The sequence below is a fragment of the Podarcis filfolensis genome, assembly GCF_964270895.1.
Source record: "Podarcis filfolensis genome assembly, chromosome: 8".
Taxonomy (NCBI): domain Eukaryota; kingdom Metazoa; phylum Chordata; class Lepidosauria; order Squamata; family Lacertidae; genus Podarcis; species Podarcis filfolensis.
In genome coordinates, this window is record NC_139611.1 from 34466967 (window position 1) to 34482873 (window position 15907).

The 15907-nt window shown below is 37.4% G+C and overlaps 1 protein-coding gene across 20 annotated transcripts in view; it reads right to left on the bottom strand.

Annotated features, from left to right (window-relative positions):
- The window catches only part of CHD9 (chromodomain helicase DNA binding protein 9), a 69749-nt gene that overhangs the window by 36665 nt on the left and 17177 nt on the right, over window positions 1-15907 (bottom strand). For 13 of the 20 annotated variants that reach the window (XM_083625959.1, XM_083625960.1, XM_083625975.1 and 10 more), the window contains one exon: window positions 5326-5663. In XM_083625959.1, coding sequence (XP_083482085.1) covers window positions 5326-5663 — 338 coding nt within the window. Of the gene's footprint in view, window positions 1-5325; window positions 5664-7294; window positions 7575-7652; window positions 8039-15907 lie in introns of those variants that run through there. The other 7 variants (XM_083625970.1, XM_083625967.1, XM_083625968.1 and 4 more) reach the window with 3 other exon arrangements.

The following is a 15907-nucleotide window of genomic DNA, read 5'->3' on the forward strand; positions in this document are numbered from 1 at the left end:
TGGTATTTAAAAATATTCCTATTTCCCAGGCATTTGATGGCTGAAAGATACTGTTCTTGGCAATGCTGAAATCACTGATTGAAGGAATACTTTAAATTATTTTTAGAATGCTTTAAAATTGTTTTAATTATAGATGTGTTTGCTCCCCTGGGTGGGATATAAATTGAACGTAAGAATAAATGAACAAAATGTATGGTGTGGATGTGACCAAACTGTAGGTGGCAAAAATTCTCTTAAGAGACATTTGGCTTTTTCTGGTGGGCAGCAGGCATGCCTCCTTCAGGATTATGTTTGCTTGGCCAAATAGAATCATAGAACTGCAGAGTTGGAATGGACCCTAAGGGTCATCTAGTCCAATGCCCTGTAATACAAGAATCTCAACACATGGTTCCTGCTTAGCTTTGCAAATGTGCTAGCAGTGCATCCAAAAACAACAGAAAGCATGCTTCTTGTTTCAGAAAACAGAAGTGTTTATGATTATGCCATACATTTAAAGCACATTTTTAAAAAAATGTATTTATACTTTTAAAAAGTGATTTTATTGAATTTTGTATTGTATTACCACATTGGTGACTGCTGCCCCAAGCTCATTTGGGGAGGAAAGGTGCAAATGAAATTCAATAAATAAATAAATAAATAAATAAGAATACATAAAGAATCTTGTTTTTTGTGGCGCCTTAGACATGTGGAATACATACTTTTCCCCACAGCAACACAAATTATAACTATAGACATGAGTATTATGGAGTGGGGATCTGCACACTATCAATATTTTCTTTTGGAAACTTGGTAAATCAGTTTTGTTCTCTACAAGGTCTTTGACAACAAAGGTTTTATGAGTTCTGGGGACAAGGAGAACTTCTCCTCCTCAATGGCCTACATCACTGAAGTAAGGGTAAAAAAAGGTAAAGGACCCCTGGATGGTTAAGTCCAGTCAAAGGCGGCTATGGGGTTGAGGCTCATTTCACTTTGAGGCCGAGGGAGCCAGTGTTTGTCCACAGACAGCTTTCTGGGTCATATGGCCGGCATGACTAAACACCCTTTTAATTCCTGTATCTGTCCCAGCATGTCATTTGGGTTATCTGCCCTGAAATTACTTTCAGCTACGTTGTTAGAATTATGAGGCTGCTCACTAACATTTGCTATCTCAACCTCACAATGAAGCATCTGCCACAACACTGCACAGTTTGACTAAGACTATATATTGAGTAAGGAGTGTCTTTCACTCTCCTTGTAGTCACAGTGAAGAAAAACCTCTCTCTCTCTTTCTCTCTCTCTCTGTGTGTGTGATGATAAGGATGACTTGCTTGAAGCAGACACAGTCATACTCCACACTTCAATCTCCCATTCTAGTATTATCCTTAATTTCTCTCTGTTCATACAACTACTCGTGGCGGCTGATGGAGCAAAAGGTAGGGCAAACAGCTGATAAAGGTGAATGCCACAATAGAGCACACTTGGAATAGAGGCAAAAACACAAGAAAGTTTAAGGGGGCTGGGAGAGAAGGAGAGAGATTGAAGTAGGGGAAGAGTCTAGGAGTGCGAAGAAACAGTGAGGATGACGTAGGGTGACGAGAGAGCAAGTCTAAGGATTAGAAGGGGGAAAAGAAGAAACAAAGGAGTAGGGGGAGAACTTTCTATTCAACAGAAAGTGCAGTCCTCTTATCTTGTAGTAGTTCTCTGCCTCTGCTTTCCACCAACACAACACAATCTGCCTGTTCCTTCTGCTACTTCAGTTCAGTCTCCAAAATGATGTGTTAGCTAAGCTTCTCTCTCAGAACAGTACTGCAGCAAAAACATGATTGGCTGAAAGCATCCTAACTAAATTCTGATTGGTCTAGGGACACCACTCTGGTGAGGGAAATGGTATGAAGTTCTTGCAGTGAATTGGGTGCAGGCATCAGTCTGGAACAAATCACTTCATACAAATTGCAGTAAATAATTGTCCTGATTGACTAGGTGTTTCAATGGAACAAGACTCTCCTATGGGAAATTTTGAAATAAGTTACCATTTCTCCCTTTTTTCTGGAGAGGTGTGTGGGCAGGCCTGCCTGTGTCATAGTAATGCGGACTCCAAGCTGGAAGACAGGCAGAGTGAGAACAATTAGGATGTGAGAGAAGTGGAGAGGAAGAGTGAGCTGAAGCTCTGGGGTTAAGAGAGAACCAGGGTCTGCTGTGGCACAATGGCTGCTCTTGGTGGGGAACGGCCTCCTTTCCCCTTATGAACCAGCCTCCCCTGACAACTTCTAAATATTTACCAAATTAGCAACATTGTGCTAAGTCCTACACAGCAATTAGGTCTCATTCACACATAACAATAACATAGTGGAATGACCCTGAGTGATATGTACTCTCCCCTACTGGTGTAGTAATGAGGATGCTATCAGAAGCTTTTGCTTCTATTTTCAATTAACCACAGGTTGGTGTTTTGTCCAAATCTTAAAATGTGATAAGTTCATCTGCTTTGGTCTTTCCTAGACTAAGACAGTCTGACCATGCTGATCCATGCTCTGGTAAATTCTAGGTTTGATTACTGTAATGCATTATATGTAGGGCTGTCCTTGAACACAGTTCAGACACTTCAACTATAACAAAATTTGGCTACTAGGGTTCTGGTTTTTTTATGCAAAGGCAAGTTAAATCAATTCTAAAGGAACTCTTATTTCTTCCATTTTCACTACAAAACCCAATTAAAGGTACTGGTGCTTATCTTTAAAACCCTAAACAACTTGGGATGCAAATATTTGAAGGAGGGCCTCCTCTGGAACCAACCTACAGATGCATTAAAATAATCAGAAGAGGCCCTTATTTGTACCCTGTGTGGAATGCCTTCCTAAAGGAGGATGCCTGGCACAGATGCTGCTTTCTTTCCAATGTCAGGTGAAAACATTTCTATTTCCCCAGGCATTTTTAAATATAGTATTTTTAGCCATCTAGATACTACTATTACTTTAAATTTTAATGGATTATTGGTTACATTTTATATTGTATTTGTACATTTTAAATTCAATGCATACCACCCTGAAATACATTTTTGGATGAAGTTGAGGCTTATAAAATAAATGCATTGAAAATAACTCTGCTTCATAGATCAAAGTTTGAAGCTGGTTTTAGTAAACCACTTTGTCCAAATTCAGATGAAATGCTAAAACAATGGTTAATACAAAATGGAAGGAAAAGCTTCCAATCTGCATTAGATCAACAATTTATAAGTGAATGAAGAGAACTATGTGGCAACAGCTATGTGTTGGGGAAGTTTAGTGGGTTCTGGAAATGCAATGAAGAAACAGTTAAGGGACTTCAGATTAGGTAAAGGAAAGCTTTGCTGCATAAGTGGGTCATGACAAAGAATTTAGGCATACTATCTTATGTACTTTAACAAAGTCTAACCCAAATAGTTACATATTTTCCCTGTTTACCCTGCCTCCATTTCCCCTTTAATCTATTTTTAAACTGTCAAACCTGTTCTTTGAAAAGTACCATGTACATATATGACACTGTATAAATAAACTGCTTCTTAAATAAGAGGGATGTGCTTGATAAAAGCAGGTGCGAAGGCTAATCCAGGCAAAATAAGAAATATGGCAAAATATATACAAGTAGAATGGAAGAAGTCAAAGGCAGGACTATACATTGGATATTCCACAACCAATAAAAATGTCTAGACTTTCATTCTTCCTAACATTGTATTAGTATGTACAATTTTGAAGACAACATGATGAGTTCAAGTCATGGCTAAATCAAGTCCAATGCTTTCAGGGGTACTACCTGAGTGTAATTTAGTTGGATACAACTCAATATACTTAAATACACACTAAATAGTAAGAATAAGTATTTTTCTGTTAAAAGTCAGAAATATTACTCTGCCTAAGGATAGCCTGTGTAGAACTACGCAACAAAGTATATATTAAAAAGCTTACACTATTCTAAAATAATATTCAATGCTCAATGTTGATTTTTTTTCTTTAAAAACATACATAATATTATAAACACTTCAAATTTAAATCTATTTGGTTAAAAAATTCTTTCACTATATTCTTTCTTTCAGTGTAGTTTACAAAAAACACACAGCTATGTCTGTTGAAAAGGAATGTAAATGAAAGGACTGCAGAATTCATACCAGATGGAAAGCATATCTGTCCACTTCTGCTATATGACATTTCAGTCAATGCAAAAAATACATAAGCACTCAAACGTGGAAGCTTGATCAGAGGATGAAACCCATCAATGACATTGTGGCCCCTCATTCCAAGAGTTTATGTAGCATCCTCAATTCCATTTTGAACACAAGCACTGATGAAATGGAACCCTGCAGGTCCCAGGGAGAAGACAAGCATCAACCCATCTGATTGTTTAAAAGTTTTGGATCAACAGTCATTCCAATCTGTGCAAGTAAACCCACAAAACCCAAATACATTATACAGTACATATCTATATCTGCACACACACATAGGTGCACAACAGCAATGGAAAAAGGACTGCAAAGGACAATACATATTTGGCGTAGAAGCCAATTGTTACAAGAATACTGCTATGAGAAATGCTAAGAACTATAGCACTTGATCATAACACATGGCCAAAATGCTTACAAAATTATCCCACAGCACAATTATTATATAAGAGAAAGTTTTAAGTTAATACACTATATTAGAATACCCTAGTTCTAACAACTGAATTCAACATACTGTAGTAACAAAAGCTCTTAGCAGTAAGGGACGCACACAGAGACATCCTGCATATTATATACAAAGCCAGCCAGCCCAAAATTGGTTTTGATTAAGGCTAGGATATTATATATGAAAACAAATGGGACCTGAAATAAATTGTTGGCAGGGTATCTTCCTGCCCAGTCTGAGCTGCAGAGACTGCAAATACCACAGATCCTAGGATTCTGCTTCATGCAAACTTCACTTAAGAATGAATACATAAAATATTGTATTCTCTCTCATATTAAGGATAAGGACTGGAACTGGATAAAAATCAGCAGCAGATATGCCACCTACATTTAGCAGTTCCAACACTTTCCGCAGTAGCTTAAGAGTTCCTGGGGCATTTTGCTTTCATGCAATGATATACAATGACCCAGGAAAAACTAGACTCTCACAAGAAGTTTTTTTTTTTAAAATAGAACTTATCTAACTACTTCCTCAACCCTTGTAAAAAAAAAAATCCTCTCTGTGTTATCTCAATTCTTTCAAATACCCCCAGGTTGCAATATTATGCATGTTTTATTGTATATAAGCCCTGCTGAAATCAAGTTCCACATAAACATTGGCTATGGTTGGGATGCTAAACTGTCAGAGAACAGAATGTTAGCCCACTTACCCAATTTTTGCTCTCTCTTTAGTTTTGGATGAAGAGCCAGTTTTGGGTTTTTTGCTTTCTTTGTCTTTTGGTTTTGATTTAACTTTCCTGCCCTTCTTTTCCTCTCTTCCTTCTGCTGAAACACTTGGGAAGTTTTCTGGACTCATTACTCGTGGAATGTTTCGCTCCCCTCTCTCTTTTGCTTTTGCTATTGCCTCCGATATTATGCGATTAGCTTTCTCCTGCTTACTTTCAGATTCCACCTTTTTTTTCTGTTTTTTCTCAGACATAGATTTCACCTGGGTATTCTGCAACTTAGCATATGTCCCAGAACCATCTGTTTTCTTGGAGGAAGGAGGCTGCAAGAAAAATATATATATACGTTATTCATCTAAAACAAATGTGTTGTCTTATATTGTACATTTGCAGTGCAGGCTTATACATGTTTACTCAGGAGATAGTCCCAGTGCTTATTCCATGGTCTAACTGCAGTCATGCAGCACAGTCCTACACATGTATACTTAAAATAAGATCTACTGTGTTCTTTAAGGCTTACTAATAAGTATGCTGCAGACTGAAGCCCTAATCACATATAATATAGTTAGATAATTCATGCAAATGCAATAAAAATAAAACATTTTAATTCTATCATAAAATCATACAGAAATCAGTATAAAAACACCATCTGTTAAAGCTATAGTATTCCTGAGTGGGTATGGGGGGAGCTATCCAACTTTTTATCTGCATTCTTTGTGACACTCTTTGTCACAGACAATATTTAGAAAAATCGAGGTGATACTGTAGCTTTAAGTTATAGTAAAATTACTACATTACTGTGTATTAGACGAGGTCTTTGCATGTGCAATAAAAGGGGGCTTGGGAAACAGACATATAAATGTTAAACTCAAATAAGTATTCTAAGTTTTTTCTCTCATTTTAATAGAGCTGGCAGCTGTACTATAGAAAAGTAAAAGGTAAAAATGGTGTAGTTTGAAGTTATAAATCTTTAAAAAATGTTACTGCTAAATTCTAAAAACTTATGTCTAGTGTGAAAATTCTCTATCCATAAGATCTTCATAGGCTGAATTGTTCACAACCTTGTAAAAATAAAGGGGGGGGTGTCCACTAAATTAGCATCTGTGCCTGGGGAGGGTCCAGTTTACAGTCTTCATGTACTGATGGGGTGGGCCATAATACAACTCCTGTTCCAACTGCATTTATTCACATTCTCCATTTTACTGTTTACCTTCTTTTTTACTTCCATATTTTCTGCGCTATCTCACTTCAGTTGAAAATTAATCTACATTCACAACCTACTCACCCTTCACCAGTGTGAATAAAAATATAAACATAATTTAAAAGAATTTTCATCATACAGTTACCAATTTTTTGTGACCATTTAAGTTGTATTTTAAATGTAATAAAACATTTTATTTATGGCACACTGATTAAAAAAATATTCAGGATAAGCCAAATAGTTCTATACAACTCCCATGTAAAAAGAATGTTTATACATAAAAAATACTGTTTTACGAATCTTGAATTTCTAGCCAGATACAGAAACCATATACTGATGAAGCAAAAGCAAATCTATAAAAACTTACATAACATAAAAGTTAACGTCATAGCAAAATCTGTACATAATACAATGTTCAACATTCAGATGCAATATATTTAAGCCGAATTAGCTTTCACAGGAAAACTAGGCATATAACGCTAAAACAATTTCAGTCAATTAGTTACAAAAAATACCCTTTGTTTAGAAATTCATGTAGAACTGATCACAGGAAACAGTTAAACAGCTCCTTTGTTTGGTTGTTGTTTCTAAATGTACGCACACTGAAATTCCTGTTTCTAGCACAAATAATTATAGCAGCCTCTCGAAGATCTGACGGAGGACAGCTTTTAAAAAAAACAAACTTAAGGAATGGAAAGAATTTCCTATCCAAACAGACAAAAAAAGCAGATAACAATTCTGCTATGTTCTCACCCATAAATGTGCCTCTGACTACAGCATAGGGGAAAGCCAGGAATTTCCAAACACATTTTCAGGCCAGATCCAGTTCGCTTTACTGGATACATTTTTCTATACGTGCCTCATCAAAGCTTAACAGCAGTGCTGCAGCACGAAGAAGAAAGCAGGGTTTATGATAGCTAAGTAAAATGCCACCTCAAGGCCTGCAGGCTACAACAAATCACCAAGACTCGAGAAAACAGCAACAAGCTCAAGATGGCGATGCAGCACGACTCCCGCAGCAGCAGCCAGTAATAAGGAAGGTTATTCAATCCCATTAGCCTTTTAGCCCAAAGAACCCCTCCTCCTCCCACTCATTCAAGCTTTCACTTACCCTTCCTCTTGGCCTCTTCACTGAAGACATTTTTGGCATTAGACAAAGGCTTGCCCTCTGATTTTTCACCACCCGAGGTAGTGCTCAAGAGAAAAGCATTGAAAGAAGATTGCTAAATGGCCTATTTAGTAAGCCGAAAGCCAGGATAGACACAACCTTCCACAAATACACATTGTGAATTATCAACATATTCCTTCCTTGACAAGCAAGAGTCCTCTGTTTATCTACCGTATGAGAAACCATCAACCTCCATGGAACGGCAGAATTTCAACAATAGCTGTAAGCAGATAGCCAGATTCCAACAAAACACAGAAAGAAATGAATGCACAAAGCATCAAAATGCATCAGCATGAATATTAGAGATGTCGTTAAAAATACTGACTCCTTCTGCGGAAGTAGGCCAGCAGATGGTGCTACCAGTTATTATTCCATTAGACTCTGTAATTTAACCCTCAATAGACTGTTCTTCCCTACATGTGGTACAGTAGTTAACTCTTACTCTTCCAGCTGCTACAGTAGTTGAAAATAATACCTATGTATTCCACACCACACTCAAGTAACACACTGAAATCTGACATCCATTTCAAAGTATCCCTCCTACAGCTTTATAATACTAGGTCCACAGAGCAAAAATATTTGAAGTCCAGAAGCACAAGGACCATATAAGATATTTACTGTTACAAAATGACATGCATCATTTTTTTCCACGTGAACACTTGATATTTTAGCAGGACAGTACAGAGGTGTTTTTGCAGAAGCTATTTTGAGCCATGCCTGCTTTATATTCCTTTACTCTCCTTCCCTTTCTGTAATGTATCTATTTGGACAGAACAGGTAGGTAAGACCTTACTGATCAAAATCCATACTACTCACATATTTTTGAGGTCCACACCACAAAAGTAATATTGTTTATAATAATAATAATAATTCTGTAATACAGTTGCAGAAGGAAGAGGAGGCCAGCCTTAAATATTATAAAGAGAGGAAATGGTCAAAACCCATGAAATGGGTAACAGACTGAAAATAAAAGTTTAAGAAGTATTAATCTTTATAAAAGTCAAAGTTATTAATACACAGCTTTATTCAATCTGATGAAAACTGTATCTGTTTTGAAAATGTGCACCATATCATTCACAGAAGGAATATACTTCACAGCTGACTTGTAGAAAATGATTAGATACCAAGGCCACACAGAATTTGTGGTCCTCGAGTGGGAAGTGAGCTAGGTTTGCCTATCCCTGGAGACCTATAGATCTAATTGTTTTCCAAAATTCTGAGAGATTTAATAAACTTCTGTGCAGTTGGCCTTACTCGCCTCTGCAATGAAGACTGACCTTGGGCATAAATACAGCAGCACCATGAAATTTCTCTATGTCATAGCAGGGCTGCATGCCTTGATTTATTGGGCGACAAAAAGAGCTAAGAGAGCAGGGGAGACGACTTAAGTGTGCATGGCAGAAGATTGTCCCAAAATGGTGAAGAAATGTGTCCAGTGAAATTAGTTCACTGATAAACGGATTGGAAAATACCTAACCCTACTCATGGGTCAAGCACCTAAAGATCACAACCAGATGTCAAGGTGCTACATACAATAATGAGTCTGAAAAATACTTTTAATATACTAATAATCATTTGAATTTGGATCCTACAATTCAGTCTTTCAGCTGGTGTCTCAAGCAGGTACTTGCTGAAAAGAATGTATGGGTGAGGATGTTTTTTCTTATATATATATTTTCTACACATTTTTGTGCCTTTTATTTTTATCCATCACTTTATTACTTTATAAATGAAACCTTTTCAATAAAATATTAATACAAATGGTTTTGAAAATGATGCCACTGTAGTTTCTAGCTTGGCCATGGGACAGAGATTGCTTTAGTAGTCTTGGTTGATGATCTTCATTTGAAGGTCAAAAGGAAATTTTCCTACAGATTCTTTTGGATCTATCAGTACAGGTTAAAACACCAATGGAATTAAGCAGGTATTAAGGGTACTTTCTTATGGCTCCAACTTTCTCTACTGTTTCATATCTATATTAAATGATGAGAGCTAGATGCTGTTATATTTTTTATCAATGTTCTATTGTATTTTTTCTGTGTTGTATGATTGCAAATTATGTTTAATATGCTATTTTAGGACTATAAACTACTTCAGAAAGATCATGCTTTAATTGGAAAGTAGACTATATAAAATGTTCATGTTCCAAAACAGTACTGTTCAATGAACTTGTGGTTTATCTGCTACTCAAATTTGATTTACTTATTTGGACATTTATATCCTGCTTTTCTGTGACAAAAGCAAACTCGGTGCTGTTCACAAAAAAGGAACCAAGCTTTTAAAATTATTTTATTGGCCCTCTATTATTTGGTCTGCTACTCTCTTTAAAGAAGTTTTTTCATGGTTTATCCCCCCCCCCCGTTTGTTCTGTTTTCATTATTGACACTAGGCATCTTTAGCACTTCTTCAGAACTACAAAGGTAAGATTGAAATGTAGTAAATAAACAGATGTATAGTGTCTAGATCAAGGGAAGTAATAGTACCACTCTATTCTGCCTTGGTCAGACCACACCTGGAATACTGTGTCCAGTTCTGGGAGCCAAAATTTAAGAAGGATGTTGACAAGTTGGAACATATGCACAGGAAGGCAACTAGGATGATCAAGGGTCTAGAAGTCAAGCCTTATGAGGAATTGTTGAAGGAGCTAAGTATGTTTAGCCTGGAAAAGAGGAGACTGAGAGGAGATATGATAGCCATCTTCAAACATCTAAAGGGCTGTCACATGGAAGATGGAGCAAACTTGTTTTCTCCTGCTCTGGAAGGTAGGACTCAAACCAATGGTTTCAAGTTACAAGAAAGGAGATTCCAACTAAACATACAGAAAAACTTTCTGACAGTAAGAGCTTTTTGATAGTGGAACCGTCTCCCTTAGGAGGCAGTGGACTCTCCTTCCTTGGAGGTTTTTAAGCAGAGGTTGGATGGCCATCTGTCATGGATGCTTTAGCTGATATTCCTGCATTGCTGGGGGTTAGACTAGATGACCCTGGGATCCCTTCCAATTCTAAGATTCTATGATATAATTTGAACACCAGATAGGGGAACCCATATAGGAGAGGGGTGCTGTCTCATATCCTGCCTGTGTATTTCCTGCATACACCAGGATGGACACAGTTCTTACATTATTATCAAGACTTGCCTTCAGAGGTCCTCAGTGGGAGCTCTTTCTTTCATAATGGGCTAAGTGACTTCCAGCAACTCAGCCTCACTCCCTTGTCTCAGAGGTGCTCAGTAAGAGCTGTTGCATGTGAACTGCTAACTTCCAGCACAGTTGGCTTCAACATGCACTGAGTAAGATCTGGCTGCTCAGACTCACTAACCTCAGAGGTCCTAAGTGGACACCCTCAGACACCAGAGAAGACCAAGAATGAGGACAAAAAAACCTGGCATAATTTATTATCTGTGCACATCTTTTTGAATGTAATTGTATTGTGCAAATATTTTTAAGCAGCTTTGTGTGTCTTTTAGGACTACATAGTAGAATAAAAGTATCAAACAAATAAATATTATGAAGCCACAAGTAGGGTAAATATGAAATATTCTGGTTTCCAGCATTATTACCTCATCTACATGTGGTGGCATTAAGTCATATATGTATGTTATATACTAGATACAAGTAGTTCTTTAATTTTCCCTCTGCAGACCAATTGAACATTGCTGGGGTCTTGGACCACTTATTTTATGTTTGAAAATCAGAGCACATGTGATAAAATAAGTGATATTTTATAAACCGCAATCTGGCCTCTCTAATGTGATGGATGTGCCTGTTTTTGTAACCACAAATTTCTTAAAAAGAAGAAAAAAATCAATTTTAGGGTCAAGTGCAGAAATTGAGTTTGTTCCACCTTTCAACAAACCACGGTTTGAAAACTTCTGTTATATTCCTTCACATAACATAAGCTATGCATTTTGGAAAACTTCAGTAAGTTTCACTTCTCAGGAATATTAACAGGAAGAAAGGACAAGAATCAGTTCTACTTTCCTAAGTAAGAGACATGTGATTGTGAGTTGGTTGAATAAACAGGATTTTTTGTTGTTGAAACGAGCTACAGTGAACCTTGAGCTTGTGTGTTCCCCTCTCTCTTCTATTGCTCCAACATATCCATGAGGATATTGGAAGCTTTTACATTTATTCGCCCCCCCCCCCCAATTATTTTCAGCTTGTCATTGATGAACTGTGATTAATCTTAACTTTGGTTTGTTTCTAACAAATCAACTTCAAACCATGGGTTATAAAGGTGATTTAGATGAAAGGGGACCAAAACACAGGTGAGCCTAAGACTTATTGTGGCTTGTTCCCATTACAGTAAACCATGATTTATCATGATCCCCAAAATGAGTGCTATAGGTACTGAAATTTATTTTACAGCTGTTTCTAAGTATTATTTTTTACTGGATTATTTTAAATCTTAAACTTTGCAAAAGATCCAAGTACAGTGTTTAATATCTTCCAGTTCCAGAGAAATTAAACATACAGTTTAGTTTGGCTTTGATCCTACCCACATCCTCCTTATATACTGAAGTGATCCATAAATTCCAGCCTACCCTCCCCTTCCTGGAATCCACTTCCTGTTTGTACTCTGCTTTGAGTATGCATGGAGGAGGCCAATAGGACGAAAGCTACCGTTAACAACTCTGCTTTCTGTTACTTAGTTTCCTGGCAGAGTGCTAGGCAGCCTGTGCAGTGCAGTATACCAAGTAATAGCTAGGATCGTATTTCACTGCTGGCAGTCATTCCATGCAAATTCAGGACACGGAGGACTCATACTAACAAAGAATTGACAAGAAATACAACAAACAACCACCAAGGTCTAACTTGTGACTTTAGAAACATTATATTAATAAAAATGGATAAAACATTTTTGTAATATACTTACAATGTAAAAGGTGACCCAACAACTTAGAAATTTGTCCATACCCCATGTACCAAAAGAGTTTGTAAAGAACATTACTGGGAAGAATTTGTATCTGCTTGCTTTTAAATATGTTACATTATTATATGCAGGATTTAATTTGTGCAGGCCGAAATTTAAAGCAACAAATAAAAAATGGGCTACAGTACATGGTGTCATGGAGTAATTTTATTATTTTGAATAATAAAAGAGGACAAATTAAATGTCACTGATTTCTTAACATATTTAGCAAATGTTATCTCCCTCTCTGCACTGATATTAATGAGAAAAATTAGGTGTTGACATTTTAGGTGCCGCTTATGAAAAACTGTAGGCTTTTTTGAAACTTGCACCTGCATTTATAACTTTCAAAATATTGTTAGCAATTTCTGACTTTTAACTGACACCTATTAACCATCGTAGCACCCATCAACCTTCTTCATAAGGTCTCATTTACATATCCATGTCATTTTGTAGCATCCACAGATGCATCCACATAACTGAAAATTTATCTTGCTTATTTTTTCATCAGAGCTTAATAACATAAGCCAACGTCTAAAAGCACCAAGTCAGTAATATTTCAAGCAATGTCAATGTTACCACATTTTCATTTCTCTCATGCTAAAATTTGCTTCACTAGCAGCCTTCACCAGCTTTAGCTTTGCATTTTAGCACTAGCTTGGTAGTCATAGCTGAAAAGAAATAGCAGACAGGTGAGTGCACAGAATTCCATGCAAGTGAATGAAATGCTTCATCTCTCTTCTGCACCAAGCACAGAAACCAAAAGGGCTACTAGAGAAGGGAAGTTCCTTCCTCTGAATCCAGCAGGGCTCTCCACTACTCACTCTGTCATCCTCTAGCAGGCAGAGTAACTTTTTTTTTTTTGCAGGCTAGTAGTTTATTTTCAAGGCTGATGAGGTTACTGGCAAAACACTGATTTCACCTCTCCTAATGGTGTACTTTCTAACAGACATTCTAGGAACAGCAAGCTCTGCAACTCAAAACTTCTAAAATAACCGCTCACCTGGTCATAACTGACAATTAAGAATTACATTCAGGGAAGCTTTTGGAAGAGTTGCTTTTTCTTGTCTTTTGGGTAAAACATAAACAAATGTAGATACAGTGGTACCTCTGGTTACATACTTAATTCGTTCCGGAGGTCCGTTCTTAACCTGAAGCTGTTCTTAACCTGAAGCACCACTTTAGCTAATGGGGCCTCCAGCTGCTGCCGCTGTGCTGCCGCCGCACGATTTCTGTTCTCATCCTGAAGCAAAGTTCTTAACCCGAGGTACTATTTCTGGGTTAGCAGAGTCTGTAACCTGAAGCGTCTGTAACCTGAAGTACCACTGTATATGTGTGCAGGTGGGAAAGTAAAACTATTTAGGATGTAAGCAACTAAATCATGGGTGCACTAACTCAGGTAACTTTTTTGGGCCCGAGGGATGCAGTGAGGATTGGCCACACCTAAACTGCCACATGCCACACACACAACAATCCACATGCTCAGTAGAGAAGGGGGATGGATGAGCAGTCTGCAAACATGCAAGCAAGCAGTCAGAACAGGGGTGGGGGATTGTTTCAGTAGACACATACTCATTCAGCATTTTTCTTTCTCAGGGCAGCACTGGTAGTGGTGGATATCCTACACCAGGATTGCCCTGACGACGATAAAATACACTATCGTTCAGCTCAGCTGGTTTCATTCAGCCCTTATCACAAATCTCAATGTTACTTTGAGATGCTTGCTTCCTTTGGCTCCCATTGAGGTATTCTGAAAAGATGATACCTCATGATTGTCCCTAAGAGCAGATGCTTCAGCTGCACTCTAGATATTATCTTTTTAATAATACAGGTAACTTGCAACTTACACACATTTACTCATGTGGATTCAGCTATACATGCTTGGCTATAAAAAATAAAAACATTTTAAAAGGGGGCGGGCATCCAGGAAAAAACACTTTGCCAATCCCACCTGCCATTGAACACAATCTGTTTTGACTATATGAAATTTGGTTTATGTGCTATCCCCAGAACATAATCAGCAAAACGCAGTTCACCTGACATTAGCAGAAAGTTTACCAGTATGTGGAAGTGCAAAATATCAGCAAGGTCAAAAAGCTTAGGGATGCAGTTTTGGGACAAAAACAGCCAGGGAATGGAATGGACACAGCAGGAGCCATCTGGTAAGTGCAAAGAGAGTTAAACATGACCTCAGAAAGCTGGTGTGCAGGTTTCTGGGGTTCACATAAAACTTTTGAAGGTCAAGAACTTGAGGCCAGGTTACCTAAGGGATGGCCTCATCCCATATATCCCTGCCCAGCCAATGCACTCCTCAGAAGGGTGAGAATTCTGCATGCCCCAGATGTTCACCCCAAACTGGGCTTTTGTGTTACAACTCTAGCCCTCTAGAATCAATTACCAGCTGAAATTAGGCAGGCGTCTTAAGTCTCAATGCTTAGCTGGCTACTAAAAATGGTCAGTGGCTTCAGGGTGTGAAGTGGTTTACAAATTTGTAAATGAAAATAAATGGCCTGTGAGTTAGCTTAAATTGAAGATTAGGATGGCCAGCATAATAATTAGTGTTTGACATATCACTTCAGTTCATACAAATGATTATCTTGTCACCCATTGTGCAGAATTTTGAATGCTCGGTGATCTCATATTTAGGCCTCATGAGCAATATCATTTATGTTCCCTAGACATTCTACCATATTAATCATTGTGACCTTAAAGACTTAATGATTTGACAGCATCAAGTACCTCTGCCACCTAACTGTTATGTAGTTAACTACTGCTAAGCAACACCTGCCTTCAAAGAAAAGAAAGATGCATTCTCCTAGATTCATGCTATGCTTAACACATGAGAAAAAAAGTATTTTGCAGCCCAAAAGGAAATAGACAAATGAAATATAAAGAATATATTACACTAGTATTTGGTCATGCCAAAATGTCAAAAAGCATACTCTCTTGGAAAATTTATGCTCAAATAGCAGTCACTATTAATAACAGATTTGAAATCAAAGGAATGTTTTATGCTCACTACTATAAATTACACCATAATTTGCTCCAAAATGTTTTCAAAGTAAATACTAGGTTCTCATAATAAAATATTAAAATCCACAGCCACCTACATAAATAGAAAAAAACAGAATCCAGTATTTCCATCAATATTATATATTGCTAATATTTGTTACATTTTTGATTATATATATACACACACACACACACACACACACACATATATGTGTATGTGTATGTATGTGTGTATGTATGTATGTGTGCGTGTGTATATATATATTCAATTCTGCT